Source organism: Danio rerio, chromosome 9 (genome assembly GCF_049306965.1).
Source record: "Danio rerio strain Tuebingen ecotype United States chromosome 9, GRCz12tu, whole genome shotgun sequence".
Lineage (NCBI taxonomy): Eukaryota > Metazoa > Chordata > Actinopteri > Cypriniformes > Danionidae > Danio > Danio rerio.
The window spans coordinates 30533945-30561241 of NC_133184.1; the positions used below are offsets into that span (position 1 = coordinate 30533945).

The 27297-nt window shown below is 34.9% G+C and overlaps 2 protein-coding genes and 1 long non-coding RNA gene across 51 annotated transcripts in view; 1 reads left to right on the top strand and 2 right to left on the bottom strand.

The window, feature by feature from the left end:
• Positions 1 to 5305, bottom strand: part of ramp1 (receptor activity modifying protein 1) — a 49583-nt gene extending 44278 nt beyond the window's left edge. Inside the window, exon 1 of the mRNA NM_001002693.2 lies at positions 4942 to 5305. Within this exon, the coding sequence (NP_001002693.1) occupies positions 4942 to 4987 (46 nt within the window). The 5' untranslated portion in view covers positions 4988 to 5305. The remainder of the gene's footprint in view (positions 1 to 4941) is intronic.
• Positions 5306 to 6761: 1456 nt separating this feature from the next.
• Positions 6762 to 9325, top strand: LOC141376144 (uncharacterized). The gene is made up of 2 exons (XR_012385452.1): positions 6762 to 7764; positions 7878 to 9325. It is a non-coding gene; the product is annotated as an uncharacterized lncRNA (long non-coding RNA).
• epb41l5 (erythrocyte membrane protein band 4.1 like 5) overlaps positions 8424 to 27297 on the bottom strand; it is a 68704-nt gene continuing 49830 nt past the window's right edge. For 11 of the 49 annotated variants that reach the window (XR_012384901.1, XR_012384893.1, XR_012384902.1 and 8 more), the window contains 9 exons: positions 25987 to 26078; positions 24085 to 24213; positions 23832 to 23896; positions 22961 to 23083; positions 17013 to 17094; positions 14811 to 14888; positions 14589 to 14648; positions 13003 to 13124; positions 8424 to 10080 (listed from right to left, as the gene is read on the bottom strand). Coding sequence is in view for 39 of the 49 variants with exons in the window: in XM_073911729.1 (XP_073767830.1) it covers positions 10014 to 10080; positions 13003 to 13124; positions 14589 to 14648; positions 14811 to 14888; positions 17013 to 17094; positions 22961 to 23083; positions 23832 to 23896; positions 24085 to 24213; positions 25987 to 26078 (818 nt within the window). In the remaining 10 variants the exon portion in view is untranslated. 49 annotated transcript variants of the gene reach the window in all.

Sequence of the window (27297 nt, forward strand, 5' to 3'; positions counted from 1 at the left end):
AGCGGAACGCACATGTCTGGATGGAGCTGTTTGTTTAAATTTAACACATCTAAATTGTTTGCAACAGTTTTGCAAACATTTTTTTTTCAGTGTACTGTACATACCACCTAATTCTTAATATTAGTAGACTGTAAGATCCCCAACCTTAGAGTCTACAAATACTCTAATAAGAATTAGTGTAGAGCAAGGGTCAGTGCAAGTTGAAATGTACAGTACTCAAAACGTTTCTTGTAGTCAGTTGAATGTCTGTTGGTATTGCAGTATCAGCAGATATTATGCAAGCAGCCTACGAATACTTTAATGAAAATTAGCTGGTATGTAGTTGCAATGTAAGTATACACAATAGTCAAATAATAATAAACAAATATTTTTAAAAAGTCCATAAAAAATAAAGTGATAACAATTTTTTCATACTAGGGTCTGGGACCAACGAGGGTGTGTTATGGTGTCTGTGTAAATGTTTAAAGAAAAGCATTTTAATTGTTTATTTATATTTGATTATTTGATTTAAATAAAACAAACAATTATTTTGAAATTAACAGGAATTTGATTAAAATAAGAAATTTAATGAATGAAAGAATGCAATACTATAATGATTTTAATTAATGCAATTAAACAAATCTACATAAACCCATTTGCCCTACTTTTAAATTGTACAATGTGGGTCATACACAAGCAGATGATCATGTCACTATCTGTGCATTAAAGTCAATGGATTGTTCCAGCTACTATAAGTATGAAGCAGTCTCTTCTACACTCCTGCAGTCACATGCACCACATTGTTTTACACTGTGCATGTTTGCCACTGTAATGCAGGGTCAACAGCACAAAAGCAGTGTTACCCTGGTTTTGGAGCAGGGTTTCATAACCCTAGGTAACACTGCTTCTAAGTGACTAGTGTGTGAATCATTCTTTTACATGGAAGCATTGCTTACATGTTTTCGTATTCACACATCTCCTGGCCAAACAGAACATGCATGTTTAGGCAAGTGAAGCAATGATTCACTAAACATATTATGAATAAAAGGTATTTATGAATTTATGAAAAACAACGCTTTCAGCTTTAATGGAAAATATTATGTCTCACTGCATGCTAAATCTTCTGCTATATTGACAATAAAGATAAAAAAATCATTGAGAACGATTCAGTCCACTTTTACAAGTGACTCAAAGCTAACGTTACTGAGATGTCTTCAGATTATGTCTAGACTGTGTGTTCTAATCAGAAATCTGGATGCATTTGAACTGTTCAGCTCCAACAGTCATTGTGCACCATCAAGCATGCTCGGTTTAGTCCAGCAACCCTCTAAATAGAATTGCAAACGCTCCGTTTGCAAGACGAATTCCACAACAATTATCAATCAGCATTAAATTCTTTGCACACAATGCTCACTAATGCACTTAGTTTCAAGACCTACTGAACTGAATCATCACAAGGGTAGAACTGCTTAAGGCAGTGCAATGGGAATGAAATACAAAGCAGTCCAGACAAGCGCGAAGAAATAGAGCAGCCATATATTCATCTGCTCTTGTTCCGGCTGTCGAGATCTCCACGCCCACTGCCATCAGGTTATTCACCTCAATCAGAGAAATGCACCGGGCTTCTCTGCATTTAGAGAACTAGATAGGATGCATCTTTGTGCTCCCCCTTCATAGTGTTAATGTCTCCTTTACAGTATTTATTGTTTTTATCAGACTTGGACATGTCTGATTGCCAAGGCAGTGACTCTCAAAAGATAAAGTATTCTGTGTTTAAACACAGTGAATGTTTTGTTGGGTTTATAAAGTGTGCTTGGCATTTTTCTCTCGGCTCGCATCGCAACAACCGCATGAAGCCCCTTTTTTCTCTCTGCCAGCAGTGAATAGTCATGATGCCATCAATATCCTAGGACTTCTCAGACTCCCATGGTGCATCTGTGGGAGAAGATTGACGCAGCCATTTATAAAGAGTGGGAGACATCTATTTAAAGGGAAAAAAAGGAGGAAAGCAAAGGAACCATCAATGGAAAGAGAAAAATGATAAGGAAGGGAATAGAAAGGGAAATAAACTAATTAAATAAAGAAAAAAAAGTAAATGGGAAAAAATATGAAACATTAAAGGGAAAGGAGGGCAGAACAGTGGCGCAGTGGGTAGCGCTGTCGCCTCACAGCAAGAAGGCCGCTGGTTCAAGCCTCGGCTGGGTCAGTGGGCATTTATGTGTGGAGTTTGCATGTTCTCCCGTGTTTGCGTTGTTTTCCTCCGGGTGCTCCGGTTTTCCCCACAAATACAAAGACATGCGGTATAGGCAAATTGGGATAATTGGGGTAAGTGCATGTGTGTGAATGTGTGTATGGATGTTTTCCAGTGAAAGGTTGCAGGGACTAAGCCGAAAAAAATGAATGAATTAATGAATGAAGGGTAAAGCAAGGAAAGAAGAACATATACTGTAAAAGGAAGCCAATGTAAACAGGAAAGCATAATATAACCTGTAAAGGAAAGTGAAAAGAGAAAAACAAAACCTGAAACAAGAAAAATAAAATAAAAGAAATAGGAAGGAAGATAAACAAGCTAAAAAAAAGGAAAGAAAAGGGAAAAATATATAAAACTAGAAAAGGAACAAAGGAAATGTAAAAAACCAAAGAGAAAGAAAATCAAAAGAATAGAAAAGAGAAAAAGTAAAAACAAAACCTGAAACCAGCAGAAAATAAATTTGAGGAAAAGGACAAAAAGTGAGAAACAAAGAAAAAAGAACGGAAAAAGGAAAGGTAATATAAAAGTAAGCCAAATAATAAAAGGGAAACCAGCAGAAAAAAAAAGAAAAATATATTTATCCATTTTACAATTTGGTTTTCTTTTATATTACCTTTCCTTTTCCTGTTCTTTCCTCTTTTCTTTTTTTATATTTTAGATTTTTAAAGTTACATATGCTTCCATTTTTTCTTTGTTTATACCGCTTTCTGTCATTTTCCTTCAATTTTTTTTCTGCTGGTTTCAGATTTCAAAACAGAAAAGAAAAGAAAATAAACAAGGAAAAAAGGAAGCATCAAAACTTCAAATATCCTAAACATATATAAAAAAGGAAAGCACGGGAAATGGAAAGGTAATATAAAAGAAAGCCAAAGTATAAAAGGGAAGGCCAAGTGAAAATCAAAAAGAACAGAAAAAAGTGAAAATAAAATCCAATAAAACAAGAACAGGTCAGGTAAATGTCTGGATAGTCAGATAGCTACTACATTAATGCAGGTAGATTAACTAGCTTTATGTTTCGATAAAGAAATTGAGTTGTCTTTGGCACAACACATTTGTAAGACAAACCTGACCATAGAAAACAGAGTTTACACTACAGCACCTTTTAACCTTTTGTTTAGAGTCATTTGAAGCAACACTGAACAATGCAGTGCAGTTGGAATACAACATATGGCATTGTGACCTATTTTGAAATGCATATCAAAGTTTTTGTTCACATCTTTTCGCAAAGCATAAAACACGCTTCATTTCAGACCTGGCCATGGTTAACAGACACTCATCCTGAGTTCACTTCCTCAGAGTTTCAAAGTCAGAAGATTCCCCTGCTAAATCTACATATTTTATAGCGCACTCACTGCAGTGAGCTTAACTGGAGCAGAAGTGTTTATCCAAGAGTCACAGATTTTTACAGGCTGATTGCATTTTTTTTCTGCAGTTGCGTGAGCATAATGCCTTTCTCTTGTGTGAATCCATTAGCACCCTGTTTCCTTTTTTGTCACCCAAACGGATGTTTGTTACTGTCACAAACAAGAAAATGTCATATTTCTCACTGTCAGGTCAGTTCATGTCAACAAATCGCTTGCAGTTGCATTGAAATTCTTAATAGACATTCTTCCACAAAAGTATGGCATGAAGCTTTGGCGAGTAATATAGCGGTCCCAATTGAATGGTGACAGAAAATCAAGGAAAGCAGAGAGCTGCTTGTTAGTCATGCTCGGCACAGCTCAGGCAGCTTGTTAAGGTAAGTGTGAAATGAATTCTTTCCAACAGGAGGAGGTTGCCATGCATTATTAATTAGAAAATTAGATAATTGACCCATACGTGGGAGGGCTTGTCACTTATGAATTTATGTCTTTATGCAAAATTTTCAACCCCTGTGTATTGTGAAAAATACCGGGGTCAGAGCATTTGTGTTTTTTTTTTACCAAAAAAGCATTACAGTGGCGATCAAATTAATTCATAGTTTTATATGTTTTCTGTCAACACTTTCAGTGCTTACAACTGTGCGTAGTACCCAAAATCAAAATATATTTATATAAAAATTAGTTTTTTAGACATTTAAACAGTAAAAAATAAATGAACAACAATGGTGCAACATATAATATCAGCATAATAAACAATATTCTTACAGCAAATACTGTTAATTAATAATGCTACAAATATATTTGAAAACCAACTGCTTAAGAAACCAAGCCATATTTTTATTATAGTACTAGTGTGTAGCTAACCTGTTTTTTGGCATAACCACATTATATATAATTAGTTTCACTGCAGCTACAGTTTAATTAACATTTTTAATTTTTAGTTTTATTCGTAGTAAACCAATGGTTAATTTTCATAAGGCACTAAATAAAACGTTTTCCAAAATATTTGGTTCTATAAATACAAACTCATGCTTTATTATAGTTTAATCGTTTAGTTAAGCGTTTAGTTAAGTGTTAAAATGACAACTACAACAAAGTTCAATGTTATTTACGGTTGAACAATAAATAAATAAAATAAATAAAAAACAGTCAATATTTGCTTAATTGTGTTAACATTTGCTGAGGAATATCCACAGTGACTAGCGCTAGTCCTTCAAACTACATAATACTTTCTCATTTGTTTCAGCTTTTTCTACTTTTTTTTTGTATTTTCTAGCCTTCATGGAATTTAATAACATGCATAATAGGCAGGAATGCAGGCAACAAACAGGACAAACCAGTTTAACTTACCAGCTACCAAGACGAAAAGCGCGTGTCTCCACGACACTGATGCCATGACGCGTCAATGTCAAACACAAGTTTTTTTTGTTGGTCGGTTAATCGTCGCTATTCCTTCACAGCTAGACACATCTGAGCGTCTGTCAGCTAATTGTTCATACAGTTTCATTCAGCGCTGGTTCTGCACTGAAGACGTTGAAGGAAGGAAGAAATCCTCTATTCCACTCAGCCAGCATGCCCTGTGTTTCATAAAGTACTGCTTTAGCGTCAAAATAAGCCCAAACGAGCACCTGTCTGAAGCGGGTCTCGGGTCAGCTGGAGCGCGCGCTCAGTAGTTCTCGTGGTTGGTCGGGCGCGCGGTGGCGGCGCGTCTACTGAAAGATGCGAGCTGCGCTTGTGGGAACATTATACGAGAAGCGCCTCCCTCACTGCTCATCAACTTATGCTAGCTAATAATAAACATCAAACTAATTGATTGCAGAAGTGAGGAAACCACTACGATTCACTCTGCGGTTAATGAAAAGGAAACATTTGCAGCCCCAATATCATGCAAGGTTTTAGTGTTCATTTTGTTTCTTCCAATTTTACTCCCGTCTTCTTCATTTGCAATTTATAAATAGTGAATACACCCAATGCTATTAATAAATAAATAACACAAAAGAAATTCGACTCGAAACTTTCTGTGTAGCTTACTGGTGCAAATTTTTATGTCCAAATGTAAATTCGTAATTTAGGAAACCAGCCCCAGTAAACGTGAGATGATACGCCATCTGTGGTCATAATCTGAATTACAGGTGCATTTGCCAAAATGATTAGTTGGTCTGATCATTAAAGCATCAGCAGCAGTGCTGCTAGAATTAAGTAGCAGAAAAACGAATGGAATTTTCTTAGTGGGGCTTTAGCATTGCACAATAAATTTATAAAAAATTACAAATTTAAGATTTGTGACAAAACGTTTCTAAGTTAACCCTGTGGTTCTAATACATATTTGGTAGGTTTATTATGAGTTGTTGATATTTTACACAGAAGTCAAAAATTAGGTTACGTAGGATTGGGTTATATGCTTATATGTAATCTTAAGCGTATAATCAGACCTAGAAAAATACATATTTTAGTTCGATTGTGCATCAAAAAAAGTTCATAATCAGTTGCCTTTTTAACTACATGATAAAATTATTGAAATAGTTCAACCTAATACTCAATTCAAGCACGACAAGAAAATACAGTACCCAATAATAATTCCATTCAAATCTATTAAATAAATGAGTTAGGCCAAAAGTAATCTAAAAGCAGTTGGAATACTTTAATGTGTGTAATTGTTCCAATATTCATAATGAATTGTAATTAAACCATTTATCCATCAATGGGTGAAAACTATTCATCTAAAGCAGGTCGCACACCAGAAGCGCCACTCGGCGCCGCGACACGGCGCGTACATGACAGATTAAAGTATCGCACACCAGACGCGCACATTCGAATGATATTTAACATGAAACTAATCAGATGGCGCTCTGTGGCGCGGCTGAAAAATGAACTGCGTCCTAAAGCAGGTCGCACACCAGAAGCGCCACGCAGCGCCATGTATTTTAGAATTCTAAACATAGGTTTCTATCAGGATACACACACCGGCGCCGCAAGTCGGCGGCTGTCGGCGGCGCCCGGCGACGGCTCAGGACGCAGTTCATTTTTCAGCCGCGCCACAGAGCGCCATCTGATTAGTTTCATGTTAAATATCATTCGAATGTGCGCGTCTGGTGTGTGATACTTTAAACTGTCATGTACGCGCCGTGTCGCGGCGCCGAGCGGCGCTTATGGTGTGCGACCTGCTTAAGGGTCTTAATCAAGTTTTTAATTCAGTGACTAGCAATAACAACAACAAAATATGTCCTTTAGAAATGTTATACAAATCCTTTAATCCAAAAATGTTCAAAATAGGGCCATGGTAACCTTTAATTTGGCCCACCATCCCATCTGACAAGAGAATGAGAATGATGAGCATGGTTTATAGACTGTCATTTCTACTTAATCTAACTTTTTGTTTGTTTGTTTTGTTGCTAAGCCCCCCAAAAAACAAATGGAAATTACATGTTTCAGTTGAATGAATTAGATTTTTTTTAAATGCACATACTGTCACCCGATGGATTGGGCACAATGCAGAGAAATCAGTGAGCAAATGGGAACAAAAGCTGATATTGCTTGACTAGTGTACTCAGCATTGAACTCCACTGTGCTATAAAAAATGTGACTGTATTTTCCATTTTAATCAAATTATACTGCTTTAGCTACTAGGATTTTAAGAAAAAAATTATATTTTTTAAAAATTATGAAATAAATTAGCAATAGTAACTTTATAGCCCAATTATATTTGGTTTTGGCCCCCCTGCTTTAAATAGTAATTTACTAGATTTTTTTTTTGATACTGTAGTTTTTTTACAAATACTACTGTTGTCAAATAAATTTCCTACTTTATGGTGGGAAATATTACCCTGTGTGTTTGCCACTATGTGAGCTTCCAATTTTGTATACAAGCCTGAGGACCCGAGCGTGATCCTATCCGACTGGTGAAGCTCTCTGGCTCCACCTGCTGCCACACTGGACATTTCATCCTCCCTGTGAGGGGAAACGAACAACCACAATTACCCAATGATAAATACATTCACTCATAAAGACTTGAATAATTTTTAGTTTTACCTGAGTAAGTGGCACCTCTGGGTTAAAGGAAATGACAGCATCACGTTTATGTTCAGGGAGCATTAATAGTTGGCTTCTACAATCCTTGACACTCAATTTTCATGATTATTTTGTGCACAATTTGCTGTTGCTTGTTGTATAAATGTGCATCAATTTTTTTTTCTGCCTGACCACACTTATTACACTAATACGGTTTAAAAATGATTGGTATAAAAGTTCAATATAACTCAATACACAGTAAAACCCAAAAAGTTAAGGTAACAAACCATTTGAGAAAACTGATAGCAACAAACCATTTAAGTTTAAAAACTAATCTTAATGAGTACTTTGAACTTAGTCCATTTGAGTAAACAAAGCAATTTGAGCACAGTAAAACCCAATAAATGAAGAGAACTTAAACCAACTGAGTACTGTAAAACCCAAATTATGCCAACTCAAACTGTTTAAGGAAACTGATTGAAACAAACCATTTAAGTTTTAAAAAACTAATCTATATAGAAGTACCTTGCATAAACTTACTCTATTTAAGTAGACGTAATGAGGTATTTAATTAACTCATTACCTTCAACAGTTCAAAACTCTTTTAAAATGAGTAGAATTAACTTTCAGTAAATTTGAGTTAACTACACTCATTTCGTTTGATTAAGTTAACTGTTGGGTTTTACAGTATACCTTTACATTACTATGCCTATCAATCAGCAAAGTTTAAGATTAAATGAAACAATTATTTCCTTGAAGAAATAGTGTGAGTGGAAATTTTTCAGAATACTCCAAACTGTACACACAAAAGCACTAGTCAATAACCATGTTAAAATTCCCTTTACTCAAAGAACGTCTCACATCATACAAAATGACAAGGCTTACAGTGTATAACACTTTTCAGCGTATCGAAATAAACAGATCACTGCTGACATCTACAGATCATTAATATAATATGTAAATAAGCCTACACTGAGACGCAGAGAACAAACGTGATTAGCATATACATATATTCCTGCTATAACAGCTTTCTGTGATTGAGCATTTCCAATAATCAGAGCATGAATATCATATAAACACCTTTTCAGAAGTTTAACTTACAATTTCTCGCACAAAAACTGCTTGTATAAAAAGTTGATAACTGACCTTTAAATATTTGATTCCAGTGATTTCAGATCCAGTGATTTATAGCGAGAATGCAGTTTTCAGTGTACTGAAAAATAGCAGCAATTGCTTATGGAGTTTACACAGGAGGAAAAGAAAGGGTTAATGAAAGGCCTCTAGTATCACACCTAAAACATTTTAGCTGGTTACGTTGTCCAGTTTAATACTGCACAAGTCAGAGACGTCTCAGCTGCTCCTGTATCTTCTAAAAAATCAAATTCAGCATCTTTAAAAAAATTCTGTCATCATTTACTTCAAATGGTTCCAAACGTATAAGAGTTTCTTTCAGGTCAGTTTTTGATCCCCATTTTGCTTTTTATAGTAGGGACAAAAATGGGAAAACCAGCATTAAGAGGGATTTGGTTACCCACATTATTCAGAATATATTTAATATTAAACAGGAAACTCAGCTTTGGAACAACTTGAAGCTGAAAAAAATAATGAACCTTTTCATTTCTGGGTTAATCGACCCTTTTAAAGCTGCTATTACACACTACACTGAATACTCAGTGAAATATGTCAGTTAAACAGATGACAAATGACATTATGCTGCAATGAGTTCATGTCATGTACATTAAAAAAAATATTATATGAACTATTAAAATAAGGCAGGTCATAACTACAGTGTTTGGATAAAAACAGCATTGATAAAAGATCCAAACAGCAGATCTTGGCTCAGCGACTTGACGACTGCATGTTGGCCAGTGCTAACAGTGCTCTAACAACTGTGCAGTTAAGAGTAGTACTTAAAGCGCAATAAGGAATGCTGCTATTATTCATAAGAACATAAAAGAAAGGCAAAGATAAAAATAGAACTTCTGCATGAAGAAAAACAGTCAGTGATGCGCTCAGTCGTCCAATCAGAAGATCTGAACAAGAAGTGGACAGCAAGTAGATCAAACATTCTAGATGATCAAACATCCATTCACAACAGGAGCGGGTCATCTATGTGCTGCTGCTGCTGCTGCTACAACAAAGAGCTGTATAGAGTCAATCAAAAGAGGTATAAGAGTTATAAAAGGAAAGGTGGTCGTCAAACACTGAGAACGTGCTGCTAGCCCTTCAAGTTCTCTTATTTGTGGTGAGATCTGGGCTCGTGGATGCCATCTGTTCTCTATGTTAGCCCAGCACAGTTGTCTGTTCCTGCACTGCAAGGGCACTGGAATGTGTTTGACTGGAATGTCGTGCTCAAAAGAAATGTTTTGATGGTCCAAGGTACAGGTGCTGGGCATGTGCTTGAGGCATCGCTTTCAGAGTTCAGTGGTCAGTAGACCTTTGGGCTTGTGGTTGTTGTCCTTGGTCGAGTGAGCCACAATGCTGTCAAAGAATCAATCAAATTGTTTATTAACTAGTAAATGCAGATTACATTTTAAAGAAATTTTAAAGTTATAGTATGCTACACTGAAAAAAAATGTGTCATTGCAAATTGTTGCAAATAATTTATACAAGCTGAATTTAAACAAATCAAGTTGAACATGACTAAATTTATTCGTTTGTTTAAATTCAGCCCATTTAAATTGTTTGCAACCACTTAACATAAAACAATTTATTAAATCCCATGAATAATTTTTTCAGTGTATGCTACTGTACATTAAAGCATTAAAAACATTTAATTAACAACATGCATGTACAAAACTAGTGTTCCTGAATGTAATGAATGCTTTTTACTGTCTGAAGTGAGGAAGTGAGGACAGTAACAGCATAAAAAAATTAAATATATATATATATATATATATATATATATATATATATATATATATATATATATATATATATATATATATTAGGGTTGTAACAATATACCGGTATGACGGTTTACCACGATTTGAATGTGCACGATTATCATACCATGAACAATTGCATATCAACGGTTTTAACCCTTACAGACCGAGACAGCCGCCCGCGGCTAAAAAGAAGTATTGCTCTTAAATGTTTAATAACTTTTGATCCGCTGATCCGATTCCTACAATTCAAAGATTGCACAAAGAAGAGAATCTCAGCTTTCCAGTGCTGTATCACATACATTCGCGGACTTTCAGAGGCTCCGGAATCAGTGCGGTTACGTCATCAAAATTTGACAATGCTGATTTGACAAAGAAACGCTCGTCACTGTGTCTCTGGACAAACCAGACATGATACATTGATGCATTGTCCCTCCTCCATGCCCAGATTGGTTCAAACTCGCTATATCACAACCAATAAGCATAGGTTTCACTTTTGTTTGTGGACCAACACTGAGCTTTTTGAACAACACGGAATGAGAGATAGGCATACATTTCTGCGCGGCTAAATAAAACGCAAAAAAAAAAAAAGTTTTGCATGAAATAATTCTCATACTAAGTACTTTTACATGCACAGCAGCACAGAAACATGACAAAACAGTGACACAGCAAAGACGAACTGCTGCTCTTGCTGTTTTCAAAAGACACAAATGAAGGTGCAGCTGTTTGTCTGCATTGCATACAACCACATCCAAATCCATATCCACAGACAACCATATCCATGCTGGCACATAAAACCTAAGGATGTTCCATATTGAATCTAGTTTCGTTATGTAACTATTTATAGTATAGTAAATATTTATCTCTATTTTTTACTGAGGATTTGCACCATGTTTATTTGGACTTTGACACACTATTTATTATTTTTTTATTTGTTCATTGTACAAGTGGACACATTCTCTCACCTGAGCGGTCAAGATTAAGTCCTGAAAATCTCAACATGCTTACATTTCTTAATCACAACCTAGACTGAAAAAAACAACGCTTTAAATACATGTTTACAGCCATAAACTTGGTATTGCACTTTTGGTCTCCCATTTATCCTGCTTATAAGGAAGGACAGTTTAAGTTTATTTTTGTCTAATCTTAAAAGACCTTGCTTGTTTATTCCTTCTAATTTAATTCATTAAAATGGGAGATTTTTCAGTTTATTTTTATAAAAGACTTCTATAGTTCTATTAAAATGGTTCTTTCAAAAGTTTGTTGAAATAAAACCTTTGTTCAGTCAGAAAACGTGTTCTTATTCTTTTCAGGGTCTTTGCTATGAGAATTACTATTTAATACCGTATATCGCGAAACCGTCAAACCGTGGTATTGTTTTAGACGATTATCATACCGTAAAAAATTCATACCGTTATAACCCTAATATATATAAATATATATATATATATATATATATATATATATATATATATATATATATATATATATATATATATATATATATGTGCACTGATAACTTTGTAATGTAATACCAAGGTAACATCAGTCAATTAAAATGATTTGTCTTCAGTTAATTACCGGCTACGCTCTTCCAAGAGTCTGATTTTTAGTAAAACTTGAGTTTATACAGAACTGGGAAAAATTATGTTGCGATAAGATTGGTTGAGATGATTCTATAGAGAAGTGTATCAGAATAAAATATAATAAACCATCTACAAGCATAGAGCAATACAACTGAAATACACAATGTATAATAGTTTTTCAAATCTAACAGTATTAAGGTATAGAAATAGAATAATAAAAATAATTCAATAAAATGAATCATTATTAAAGTTACAAACGGTACAATTATTTAGACGTGAATGCTTTTAAAATCATTTTACAGTCATCAGCCTCAAATACACATGAAAATGATAACTTATAATACAGAATATAATAATATATAGACTCACTCAATAATGCATATTGTGTGATGTGACATTTACAATGAATGATCACATGGCAATATATTGTGTTTTTGATTTCATTTTGATTATGTTTTTAAAAAAAATTATCTTACACTACATATTTTCAGATTTTCATAGTTTATATATTAATTTCAATACTTTTATCATAAACCCACATACGTATCAACTATTTGGGGGAGGTTGATATTTTAGAAATTATGGCATGTGTTAAAAAAATGCATCGATTGTGTTAACTAGTGACATATCCAGAAAAAAAATATTGGTGGGGCAGTTAAAGGGTTAATATAGTAAGTACATGTAACATGTGCAGTAACAAGGACAATTTAAAAAAGCAATGCAACTTCTCCAAACCTTTAAAAGAAAAACATTTTTTTTTCATAGACTTCTACTTTTGAACGGCTGAAACAGATGCACCCAGATAATAGTGTAATAAAGCATGACTCCTCTAGGTTTTATTGACCACCAAGCTAAAAACAGTTAATCAGAGTGACTGAAAAGCAACAATTGTTCTCAAGAGAGCAGAAAAGGGTAGCAGGGATGAAACAAACCTGGTGGCAATGACATTGTGAGTTTGAGAGAGCTGAGGAAGAGGGGAAACAGAGCCCTCAGGATGGTGAGATGACACCTTTGTGGGACAGTCGAGGAGGCCGTTAGTAAAGGTGCCAGACTGCTAGAGGAGAGAAAGAGAGAGAGGAAGCAGGGGGATAGTCAGTCACTACATCAACTGCTACAAATGGGAGAAGAAGAAAGGATAGTGAAATCGTACACTCTATTGAATGCGTGGCTTGGAAGTTATAATTATTAGCTGCAATATGAAAAGCTAAATGTATAAATCTACATAGAGCATCTGTGTAAAGAAACACAGGCATTGTTCAATAAGGATTCATGGACACCAGTTTTATGTGTATTTCATTTTTTGCAATTGTCATTTTTACACCCCGCAATTGTAAAAACAAGTCTAGGTTTATCCAATATGTCACTAATCAAATTCTAATCAATTTAATTTATCATTTAACATTGAATTTTAATAATTTTTGTTTCTTAATTTTTTTCAAGAATTAGGAAAGTCTGCTCAACTGCAAGTTCAGACTAGAGCTGCACAATATTGGAAAAATCTGATACTTGCGATTTTTGCTTTTTATGCGATAAATATTGCGAAATGAAAAGTTCCACAAGATTAGCACTATTTGATGATTTTCTGGGGAGTCTAACAGTATTTGGGTGCAGAAACAAAAAATAAATAAAAAATAAAAAAATCACAATGCAAAAAATGCTTTCATTACTTTGTTTTGACTAATTTTTAGTCCAAATAAAAATTCTTACAACAAGTAAAAACTGTGTTTTGTTTTCACCAACAGAAGAAATAAGTCTAGTAAGAGTTTTTCCTTAAAACAAGCAACATTGTCTGCCAGCAGGGGAAGTGAAATAATATTGTTTTCGCTTTGAAATGTAGATATTTAGACTAAAGTTTCAAAGTAAGAAAAACTTTTTTTTTTTTTTTTGCATAGATCATAAAACTTTTGTATAAATACAATTATTAAATACAATTCTGTAGCTCCTGCTTAAGTATAATTCAGACTCAACATTGCATATCTTTGCAATGTTACTATTGCAGATGCGAACATTGTGATATCGAGGTTGAAACAATATACTGTGCAGCCCTAGTCCAGACCTTACGAACAAAGTATATACTTTTATAAAGTTATACTTTTTAGAATTGCAACTCTAATTGCATTAATTGTGGCTCTGATAGTTAATTTTTCAAAATTCTGTTCTTCTATGAACTACAATACATTTTTGCCAACTCCAAGTATAAATCTCACCAACTTTAATTCCCTAAATTGTGAGTTTATGGGCAATTCTGACTTTGCAAGTTTGTTATTGTCAGTGTAAAGAAAATTCTAAATTTTAAGATAATTTTATTTTAGATTTAAAAAAATGTATTCTGTAGTATCTGGAGGAGTTCTCATCAGGGTAAAAGTAACAGTTAAAAGTTTTGATAGCTACAGTTAGTATCAAGTTCTATTAAACATTACTAAAAAAACAAATCATAGTATCCTCCCGATTATATATTATATATCAGACTTAACTTCATGCAATGCTAGAAAAAAAAGTAACATTTTAGTAAACTCACTGTAGGTGCTGAAGCTGGAATGATCCATCGTGGAGTAATTGTGGGTTTAGGTGGTGGCACCTGTGTCGAATTAAATCACATTACAAGTTTCCAAAAATTATTAACCCAAAAAACACTATTGTTTTTAGAATATACAGTGAAACCATAATCTTTATCTTACTAAAAGCATTTCAAGCACATTGTTTGAGTCTTCAGTCATTTGAGCTGCATTACTGAACTTACTACAGGAAGGGGGTCTGTGAAGTCTATCAGGTTATCAGTCAGAGGGGCTGTCAGCGGCTCGGGATCTTCAACTTTCACCTGCATTGCAAAAAGCCAAAAGCTCTAAAGGGTATGCTCATAAAAAGCTCATGTAATGTCTTTATTTACAAGGAAATGCCAGTGCTTGCAAAGCATCACTAAAATTGTTTTTATAAAGTATTAGAATGACAAAGATACTCAATATACACTCAAAAAAAAAAAAAAATTGTTACTTGTGCAAACTGAAAACAACACAATTTTGGAGATTTTTTATTGTGTACTAATTATCTTATGTTCAATCTACTTAGTTACGTTAAATTAATGGATTTGTGTTGGGACAACATGAATGAATTATGTGAAAAAAAATGTTTAGAGTGTAGCTGAATATAAACAAATCATCACTCGTTCTAAATTGATTGTGTAACGTAATGTAATATAATGTAATGTGTGTATTTATATAGCGCATTTATCGTGTATGGTAATACACCCAAAGTGCTTCACAATCATGAGGGGGGTCTCTCCACACCACCATCAGTGTGCAGCATTCACTTGAATAATGCAATGACAGCCACAGGACAATGGGTGCAGGTTGAGGGCCCCCTGCTGGCCTCTTTAACACCACTTCCAACAGCAACCTAGTTTTTCCATGTGGTTGCACATCCAGGTACTGACCAGACTCAGCCCTGCTTAGCTTCAGTGAGTTATCTTGTGGGATTTTTTCACCACATGCAAATTTTCAGCTCGAGTTGAATTTTTTGAACTTGCGCAGAAGATGTGATAGAGGTGAATTCTGCACGTTCACAGCAAACATCACGCTTTGAAAAAGAGGTTATTTTTGCAAGGTGGTGCAAATGATGTTTTAGTGTCTGCATTAACTATGCCTATAATCTACTTGCGCAAACTTAAATTCACATTTGGTATGAACCCAGCGTAAATGTTTACTAATTCTCTACATTATATATATATATATATATATATATATATATATATATATATATATATATATATATATATATATAATGTGTGATAGCTTCGTCATTTGATATTTCACTTAAAATTGCATTTGGTTAAATATTGTTAAAATAAGCTATATGCGTTTTCATTTTTTGAAACTGAATATATTAGTGATCCTTGTGAATTTTAATCTTTTATATGCGTTGCCTACTTAGGACGACATAAACATCAAGACACAGTGGAAGAGCTCTTAAACTAAAAGAATGTTTAAACTTAGTTGTGTTTTTACTCATGACCTACCAAACTATTATAGTTCAAACATTCAAACTTTTTGACTTTAGCTGAAGATCGATAGAGTCACAATCTGGTGTTCAATCTAGTGTTCAGTTTAGTGTTGTTATTGGTGACGTGGAGTCATGTGACAGCAGCATAGTTGGTTCCTTTCTTTGAATTAGGTTTCAAGATAATTAATAATAGGCAGCACAATGGTGCAGTGGGTAGCATAATTGCCTCACAGCAAGAAAGTCATAGGTTAGAGCCCCGGCTGGGTCAGTTGGCATTTCTGTGTGGAGTTTGCATGTTCTCCGTGTTCATGTGGGTTTCCTCCGGGTGCTCCGGTCGCCGCCACAGTCCAAAGACATGCTATAAGTATAGTTGAAGTGGGTAAGCTAAATTGAACAGTGTATGTGTGTGGATGAGTGTTTATGGATGTTTTCCAGTGATGGGTTGCAGCTGGAAAGGAATCTGCTGCATAAAACATGTGCTGGATAAATTGGCGGTTCATTCCACTGTGGCGACCCCAGATTAATAAAGGGACTAAGCCGAAAAGAAAATGAAAGAATGAATGAATGAACGGATGAACACATAATAATTGTGATTATCATGATTTGTGTGAGGTTCACACACTTTAAGTGCTCAGAAAGCTCATGTTCTGCAATAAATAAAACTAATGAAAAAGAAGCTTTTTGGAACAAAAGTGAGGCTAACTTTCAATATAGCCGAAAACAGCACATCATCCCCACAGAATTTAGCATGAAGCAGTGAGTAAATGGCAAAACTTCAAAAAACTGTAAGAAAGCCGAAGAGAATAAGTGCAGCTTTTCGCTGGACTCAGTTTACTGTTAGAGCGTGTGTCAGTAAGTTAATGATGGTGTGTGTGTCCTGACAGCTGCTGTGGACTCTCTCTACTGCGTGCCAGCAGCTGGAATAACATTAAGCCACTTCTGTTACCTTGGATGAGTGAGCTTCATTCACTGGATCTGATGATAGAGGCGGCACTGAAGAGATGAAGTCATCGGCCTTCTCTTCCAGGCTGAGGACAGACAATGAAGAGTTGTGTGAACAAATGCGCTATGAGTCAATCGTGAAAATGCGGTTTTCAGTTAGAGAAGAAACTACACTGCATTTAGCCAAACAAGCAAACATAGTACAGTTGGCAAGAAAAGAAAGAGTGAAATATATTTTCTGTGAATTGATGATGAATTCATCAGTGTTCTCTTTCAGGCTGAGAACACACAATGGAGAGTTTCAGCTAATTCATGAACAAATACACTTTCTTTGCGAGTCAATCTTGAACATGCTGCATAAATGCTGTACTAAACAAATGTTGGTTGGTTTCAAGACAATATACTGTAAGTATGAAAAACTTAAAATTGTGATATTTCTTTATTTTGCAATATATATTGTGAGATGAATACAATTTAACCAGATGTCTTAATAGCCCCTTTCACACAGTGATACCGGTAAATATCTGAAAAACTTCCGGAACGACTTTACCGGTAAATTCCAAAAAAGCGTTGTTCACACAGGCAAGGATGTGTCGAAAGTTTTCCGGAAAAGAGCATTGACGCATCCATTCCGAAATACCGGTAAATTCTGACATCCTTAACCAGAAAAGACCTCTAAACAGCTGCGCTTGTATTTGTAAACATTTGACTACTTTACAAACTCTGTGGATGGATAAGCATTGTGAACCACTTCGATGAAAACATATGGAGAAACACTTTCGCATGTCAAGATGTACATAATTTGTTTGTGCCGGCGCTCACCGGCTGCTTCACATGCACACTTGTCAAGCAACTGAAGGAAGCAAACAGAGCTTGAAGGTAAACAAACAACGGCTTATCATAAGCATTTTATTGATTATATTTTACACAGTTGTCATGAAGAATTAACATAGTAACAATATCTGACCAACATCTAGCAGCTAAATGTGTCTTTAAAAATATTTAAAGGGTTTTATTTTCATAAACAGTGCGAATTTGAATGCGTCTGAATGTTCTGATTGGTCTCATGTCAGCATTTTCTAAGCCTGAACATGCTCTTTCCGGCAATCTTACTTCTGTGTTCACACAGCGCAGCATTCCGGCAAATTACCGATAATGTTACAACTTCTCTTTCCAGAAAAGCGCGGGAACTAATTTACCGGTATTTTCCAAAAAGGCCTGTTCACACAAAGACCTTTCCAGAAAATTGCAGGTAATTTTCCAAAAAGGTCTGTATGTGTGAAAGGAGCTAATATATCTATTTGGAAAGAATTTATCGATCAATTGGGATGATTCTGCAGTGGGAGTGCATCTCCATAATATCTAATAAACAATCTATATGATGTTTGTGGTCCCCCAACACATTTTCGTTGTTTTCTGTGCTATTTGAAGTGTGTTTCTCTATTTGCATGTGTTCCATGTTCCATGCTTAATCTATAAACACAATCAGGAAAAGATACAACTGAAATAAAGTGTTTGTCATTTCCCGAGTCTAACAGTATTCAGGGACAGTAACTAAATGATAAAAATAAAAACTATTCAATAAAATAATTGTAGCTAAGGTCACAAATGGTACATTTTCTTATACCTGAATGTTTTTATAATCACAGAGTCAAAAACACATGCAAATGACTAAAACAAACTAAACATTGAATATGTTATTTGATGTGACTATTGTGAATGATCACAATGTATCAATGCTGAAACAATATATTGTGCCGTCCTAGCATGTATGTGCTTTATTCTTGCAAAGAGTTCTGAACAAAAAAGTTTAATTTGAGTGCTTAAGATGAGCATGTAAAAAAACTGAGCATTTCAAAGCAGTTATTCATTTAGTTGTCATTCAAAAGACACGCAGAAAATCACAATGTTCACCCTTGAATGAAACCTTATGAACACCTTTTATGAAGTGTTTGAGGAAAAGACTCAGGGTCACTTTGCAATTACTGTTGATTATGGGTTTGTGTGTGTGTGTGTGTGTGTGTGTGTGTGTGTGTGTGTGTGTGTGTGTGTGTGTGTGTGCGTGCATGTGGGTAGATTTGGATGGCTCCCCAAAAGAACAGAGCCTTCCAGAGAGTGTTGACAAAGTGTATGCCATTGTAAAGGTACCAATTATTTCTAGATTTGGCAGACGCTTCTGCCAGCATGCTTGTTCCCTAGGAATCAAACCCATAATTGTGGTGTCTACAAATTAAGCATACGATGTAGGCACTGGTAGCGAATTTGAACAAACTCAGGTTCATTACTATAATAACCATTTTCATATTGCAGATAATTTTAACAATTAGTTACATGACATTTATTTAACTGTACAGAGATCTGAGTGTAAATAAAAGCTGCAGCTGATAATACGCAATGGTGCTGGAAAGACTTCCACATTAGGAGAAACATTTCACATGTCTTTATATTATCATGTGGCAGTGAAGCTGAATGGCTCCAAGTCATTGACCAAAGCTAATTGTGCAGTCAATCTGTGAAATGAGTACATGTGGTTACATAAGAGCATGTTTCCAAGCAGATCTCAGCTGTGACTAATGGTATGGCAACTACATATAGAGAGTTGCCACTAGGTGGCAACAGCTAACTACAACAGGGCTACATAAATGGAATGTTCTAGGTTTGATACAAGGTAGCAAGAAGAAACTATGATCATCACATAAAATGATGCAAGTTAAAACAAATTATTAAAGAAAGAAAAAAAAACTGTGTATTAAAAAGTCTATATTTTTATTACTGCAGGTAAATAGTTAATAGTAATATTAACTAATACTAAGGTTGATAATTTTGGTTAATTTTGCGAACCTACAAACCATCGCTCGTTAACCGAATATTAATGGTTAACTGGTCAGATTAATAATAAATTATCATTTAATAAAAAGAAAATTGACGTGTCTATTTTGTGTCTGACACATTAAATATTGCATTTTAAAATACTGATTTCCTTTAATATTTAAACAAAAGTATACAGAACATATTAACAACAGTGTTTCCAAGAGCATAGAAAAACAGAATAAACTAAATTAAAATAATACACATAAATAGTCCTGCCCTAGATATTTCTCACTTACATGACAAGTTCAGATTACAAAATGAGAACACTGAGTCCTTTAAAAGAACTCACATATGCTGTTTGTCCAATCATGTTTTTTTCTTCCGTAAAAAAAAAAAAAAATTGCAGGCTACCTCAAATTGATCGCTTCACAGAAAATATGCATTTAATCAACGCATACCCCATCTCTGTTTTTATTTGACTGAGAAATAAAAAAAGACACGACTGCTATAACACGCTATTTCCACACAGAGTTTACTTTTTTCAACTGCGAGCACACAGTGAGCAATGGCAAAAATGCGGCTCGCGGTCGTTAATAAACCATTTTAAAAATGCCCTTCTCAACCCAAAAAGGCGTGTTCGTTGTGATCAGCCCCTTATGCAGGCAAAACTTTCAAATATATATAACATTTTTTAATCATTTAACTGATACCATTAATCGGTTAAAAACGCACCCTTTTAGTAAACGGTTAATCGGTTATAATGAGCATACCTAGCTAATATGCTAATTAAAAATATTTTTGAAGCCTTTTATGCTCACCCAGGCTGCATTTATTTGATTTATGGCCCTTTTCCACTGACTGGTACAGTATGGTACGGTACGGGTCACCTTTATCAGGCTTGCGTTTCCACTACCAAGGGTGGGCGTGGTGTGAGAAAGTTTTAGTCGACGTCATTCTCGCTCGAATAAATATCTATAGTAAAGATGTACAGGTCGTTCATATATCATATGCAGATCCATGACAGTGTGAAATATCCTACTGTAACGTCTGCAATTATATAAAATAATAAATGTATAAATGCAACATGAACACATACAGACTCTTACAGTCTCTGATATGTTACCACTTACAGAAAAACAACACAAAGCATACATTTAGTACTTTACTTTCAAAAACTACACACAACATAGACCACAGTCAGTGCAAACCTCTTATCTATATCTGTAATCTTCACCACCATCTTAGGGAGTAATTCTGTCATTCCGAGTTCATAATAATCCAAAAGGCGATGATAAACATGGCAGTTTGTTCGTGATTCAGGTTGCTGAAACAATTTGCTCCTGTGTTTTGTCGGGCTTCTCCTTTGTTTGTTTGCGTTTCACTCTCGCGCTTGTCCTTTAATCACACACACGTTATTATCATTGACTTCAAAAGTTCGTTATATCAAATATAGACGCAATCGCAAGCTTCCTGAAGAAAGCCAAAACAGCTCGCACTTTTCGGCGGCCTTGTAGAACAACAACAGGACACAGCAGATTTTGTTCTTCTTGGCTTTGTGCCTGTGCATCAAGACAACGACAAGTTTTGTTTGAGCTTGGGTCATCCATTGCTTGTTATTATATGCATATAGTATTACAGTGTAATGTCTTGGCTCCGTATATAAAACATGGCGGTTCCTTTGTTTTCATTATGGCTAGCTCCACACGAGCTTGTGACGTACCTCTGTCACCAATCAGCATTCAGCTGTGCGTGTAGCCCCAACTTTTGGTACCCTTTCTCATGTTTGGTACCCTTTCAAAAGGATGTTGAAAAAGTGGGACGGTACGGTTCGGTACAACTTTTGACAGTGGAAACGGCCATAAAAGCATACTGAACCGTATCGTACCAGACCGTACCATAGAAGTACAATAAGGAGGCTTCCCATTCTGGTGACTGATGGAATGGCATCATAGTGCATCGTCTCATCCAACAATTATACTAATAGTCTCACTTAAACTAGTGAAATACCCAAAACTATTACTAAAGTAGTCTATAATAGTGGGACAACAACAGAAATTAGAGAGAAGAGCAGGAAAACTAACATGGAATTTGTGGAAGTTAAAGGCTCCACAGACAGCAAGGAGGTGCCGCAGAACATATGCATTAACATAAAAATTCAATAAATTAGGGCAATAAATTATATAATAATATTGAAAGATTATATCAGTTTACATTTTTCCCCATTGTACAAATATACAAAGCTCTGTCAAACTCACGTACTTCTCCTTCAAAAGATTTAGGTCACGAAATTGAAGATACAAATTGGTCTGAAATATGTAAAAACTTGTTTTCTAAATGTAATTTGAGTGTCCATGAACTCAGCTATAAATTTATAGGCCAATATATTGACTTATCGCACAACACATGGCAATGAACAATCATTTTTGGTGATCGCGCAACCTCTCTATATTGGATAGTGCCAGTATGGTTAACATTATAGTATTTTATAGCACTTTTTTGTTAACATCTATTTATTATAATTATTATTTATTTATGATACACGTTTTCACAGTCTAATTGAATTGCTAAAATGACTATAAATCAAATATTTTTAAGAATAAAATAATTTGTGTTCTTTGGAAGAGAGTCCTTGCATTGTGATGCTTTTATATTGTCATTCTGGCATTATATAACGAGTGGCATAAAATAGTCTTAAAATGACAATAATATCGTTTATATTGTGTAAATTGCTTCCTTGTCCTTATTTGCAAGTTGCTTTCGATAAAAGCCACTGCTAAATGACTAAATGTAAATGTAAAAGGGAAATAAGTCTTGTCTATTTAATGTGTCCTTACAGAACAAAAGTATTATTTCCTTACCCTAATATTTTGAATAGTAGTGTATGATCATATACAAAAGAAATAAAACAAGCCCCGGCTTGATGGAGGACCAGGTGGCCCATTTAATCTGGGTGTGCCCCAGATTCTGCCTGCCTTCTTGTGCTCCACTGCCTCTGACTGTGTCCCAGGAGGATTACAGACCCGCAGGCTCCCTCACATGGGCCTACTACGTCTTAATCCACACACTCAAACAACAAAGCAAGGCTTCTTAGTAGTACAATTTTCTCACTGTACTTTGCCAAGGTTTTGTGTGCTGTCTCACCTGCTGGTAGAGCATGGCAGCAGGCCGGGCTGTTTGAGCATGTCCCAGGACTCCTGCCGCTCCGCTCTCCCACTCACTGGCAGAGAGGTTGTGCTTCCCATACGGCCCCCACGACCGGTTAATCTGATGAAGACACAGACACATCCATCATTTATTCATTTTCATTATTAAAAAGAATACATTTCAACAACCATCATGTCAATTCACACTGCACCCATGTTGCCAAGTCTATAGATTTTACACTGTTGGCAAGGATTTTAGTCCATTGGGTTCAACTGAAGGAAAACGAATAATATTTTAGATTACCCCCTGGCTGGATCACTTTCAGGTCATTTGATCAGCAGTTAGGCAGGTTTTGTTATACAAACCAGACAACCCTTTAGTGAACTGACAGAAGCCAATCAATGCAGACAAGAGTCTGGTAAATGCCAATGAACATCTACAATCAACAGAAATGACCACCGACTAACACCAACTAATCAGACAATGGTAACATGCCGATACAATGTGTTATTGGACACAAATGTGGCATCTGTTACAGCTGTGAATTGGCCTTAAAAAGACAAATGCTTGTGCATGTTACAATATATCAAAATAGTGACTAAACCTTACCTAACCTTTCAACTGCAATATTGCAATTTATAATGATAGTGTTACTTAAAAAGTAGAGATTTGATTGTAAAGTAGAAGACAAAACAGTTCAGTTATAAAATAATGGATCCCAACTTGACATACAACTTGAAGTACAGTAAAGAAGAAGCAGAAATAAGATCACAAGTTGGAAGGTGTAATTAGAATAAAGATTATTAAAAACTAAATGCATCTCTGGCTTGGGTCTTTAATTCAGGCAGACGTACAACAGTGTTTATACCTGGCTGCTGCTTCCTGCAGGTTACAGTTCTTGTCTGGAGTCAGTCCAAGCTCATCTCTTGAATCCTGAACAAAGAGATGAACATTTACACACATTTAGATTCATAAATCACCAGTTTACATGTCATTTACATATACAGTACCAATACTCACGCAGTATATCATGTAGAGAACTAATAAAATGTGAGATCCCCTTAAAAAAAATGAAAAGCTGAATGTTCAAGTGCTTATGAGTGTTAATAGCATGTCAATACCTTAAGTGCTGCCTCTGCCTGAGCTTTCAGGATGTTGCTCTTGAGTTCGTCAGGAGCTTTGAGCTGATTCAGGACAGGACTGCTGCTCACACTGTTCAAACTTTTCTCTGTCAGTTTCACCACATCATCCTGCACACAATTGCACACAATGTCTGTGTTTTCCTGAAAATAAGCCAGAGCAAGTTAAAGCCAATTAAAGAAAACAATTAAGGTGCAGTGGGGTTTTATTTGAGAAACACTAATTCAGTCTCATTTGAGAATTTCAATAATACATAATGTACAATAAGCTACAGTTGGCCCTAAACACAAACATTTTGAACACATTCAAGTTTCTTTCACTCAACAACAAATGAGTTTAATTTAAAAGTATAAGAGCTGAAGGAAAAATTTAAATTAGAGCAAAACTGCTATAATTAAAAAAAAAAACAACCAAGCCAAAAAAAAAAACAAAAAAAAAAAACAGTAAATGTTTTCTGAGGATGAATCTGTCTGCACTGTGCATTTATGACCTTTGTTTTGAAAATGTAGCTTTAACTTTGTCTACATCTACCTTGTTTTATCATGCTTAAACCAAAATGTAGTCTACGACAACTACCACTAGCTTTTTCTTTTAAAATCTGCAGTAAAGGATTTCCGACATGATATCTGTTATTCAGATGGAGAGTCAGATTTTTAAGGACAAGCTTCTTAATTTTTAGCTACTTGTGGTCAATTGTTTGATATATTTTACAAATCTATATCTCAAGAACAATCCAGTGACCCCTCTGAGTATATATATATATATATATATATATATACATATATATATATATATATATATATATATATATATATATATATATATATAAATATATATATATATATATATATATATATATATATATATATATATATATATATATATATATATATATATATATATATATATATATATATAGTTATATACCCTCTCTAGTTCTGATTGTACGTTTTGTGACTATGATGCAATTTGTTGTTGTTGTCTCTTTTCTTTTCCTTTATATTGTCTTTGTATATCTACAGTATGAACCAATGTTTGTTCTTGTTCTCTGTGTGTGTATACATGTAAATATAAACCTTAAAATAAAGTAATTTAAAAAAAAAATGCAGAAAGATGTCAGTGTGCTGACATATAGCATGATTGTTATTTATAATTTGATTGTTAGCTCGAGGTTCTTTGCCAAGTCATTACTGTCTCCCTCTCTACTTCCTATCAAATAAAGGGGGAAAAATCCTAAAAAAACTAATTATGAAAATAAAAGACAGTCTTTGATTGTGTAGAACAGATAAGTCACATAATCTGTTCAGAAAGAGTTCCCTGGATAATTTTAGCCAATAAATAATTTGGCATTAGATAAATCTCTCTATGAAATTGACATAGCAATAGCCATTAAACCAAGACCTCAATTTGCCTTTACTGTATATAGCATTTACAGTTAACTTTTACTAAGCAAACAAAATTGTATCCTAGTTTACAGTAACATTCAAGCCATTTTAAGATGGATTTGATTTTCCACAAAGTTTCACTATGCAATTTTAATTATCAGATTACTTATAGGGATAAATTTAGTGACAGAAGAAGGATTTAAATTATATAGACCAGGCTGAATAAACCTTAAATGACACTGAGCTGAAAAGCATATAGAGATCACTGACTGCAGTAATAGCATGAGTAATCATCTTCCCTATTCACTATTTAATGTAATATACATCCTGAGGTTAGTGTGGCCAAGAGAGTCTCTGGTTCTTGTATTTAAAGACTATGTGGAGCTTTAATTATATGCTATGGAGTCATACGAGATGAGGAAACATATTGGAAAAACACCATTTACAAAAAGCTTTGTTTTCAGTGTGTGCAAGGGGCTTCTGGATGGCTGCTCTGACCTGGTTGTTCATGTTGAGGTTGACATTGGTTCTGGCTGGAACAGACACTGGAGTGTTTTCAATCTCTAGTTGCTTGAGTCGAGCTGCAGCCTCTGTGGATAAGAACTGATTCAGTGAGCTTCACTAAACAATGAGAGGTCAGTCATACAGAGAGATGGAAACATCTGCATGTGTAAGGTTTAAAACCTTAATGCAAGGGTAATTTCTTTACACAATGAACAGGCAAAGTGTGACAAAAGTGTGACAGCAAGAAGTAATACAGTTCATATAAGATATCAAAAGGCTAGCTGGTAAATGAGAAGCGGTCATTACTTCAGTCTCATATGATCCTTCAGATTTTAATGTGCTGATTTTTTTTAAATTCTGAAATGATTTTATTTAGTGTTCTACAATCTGAACTGGTCTAACTTAAAAAACAAACAATAACTGCAGTCTTGCAGTACGGCAATTTGAAAAAGGAATATTTCTCGAAGCAGCAATAAGCTTTCATGTATGTTTTTAAGACTCCTTTCATGGTGGCTCAGTGTTTAGCACTGTCCCCTCACAGCAAAAAGGTCACTGGGTCGAGTCCTGGTTGGGTCAGTTGGCATTTCTGCTGGAGTTTGTTCTCCCTGTGTTCGTATGGGTTTCCTCCAAGTGCTTCCCACAGACATGCGCTATAAGTGAATTGGGTGAACTAAATTGTCTGTAGTGTATGTGTGTGAACGAGTGTGTATAGGTGTTTCCCAGTGATGGGTTGCAGCTGGAAGGGCATCAGCTGTGTAAAACATTTGCTGGATAAGTTGGTGTTTACTCCGCTGAGACGAACCCTGAAGAATAAAGGGACTAAGTCGAAGGAAAATGAATGAATGAATGAATATTGAAAGATATTAGTGTTCAACTTCATGCAGTGTTGCACAGAATGAACAAAATCTGACTTAGTGCAAACCAGTTAGAATTAGGTTTGCATGAGTAGTTTTAAACTGATATTAAGAAAATGACTGCAAACATTCTGCTTACATTTACAAAGTATATAGAGGAATCAGAGTGAAAATTCAATACTTTAAGACCTTTTTGTAAGACTCTTTCCGTATATTTATAACCACTTTAGGTTTTAACCAGAAACACTGAAGAGATTTTAACTTACAGTATATTTACAAAATATTATTGATATAAATTTAAAACTAAAACATCATTCATATACTGAATGAAAATCTATTAAATCTAGATAATTCATCAGGTTGGCGCCCAAAAAACAGCAGAAATAACGGTGTTGCCTTGGTGATGATGTCAAATCTAGCAGTATTTTATTGATTTCATAAACTACATAGC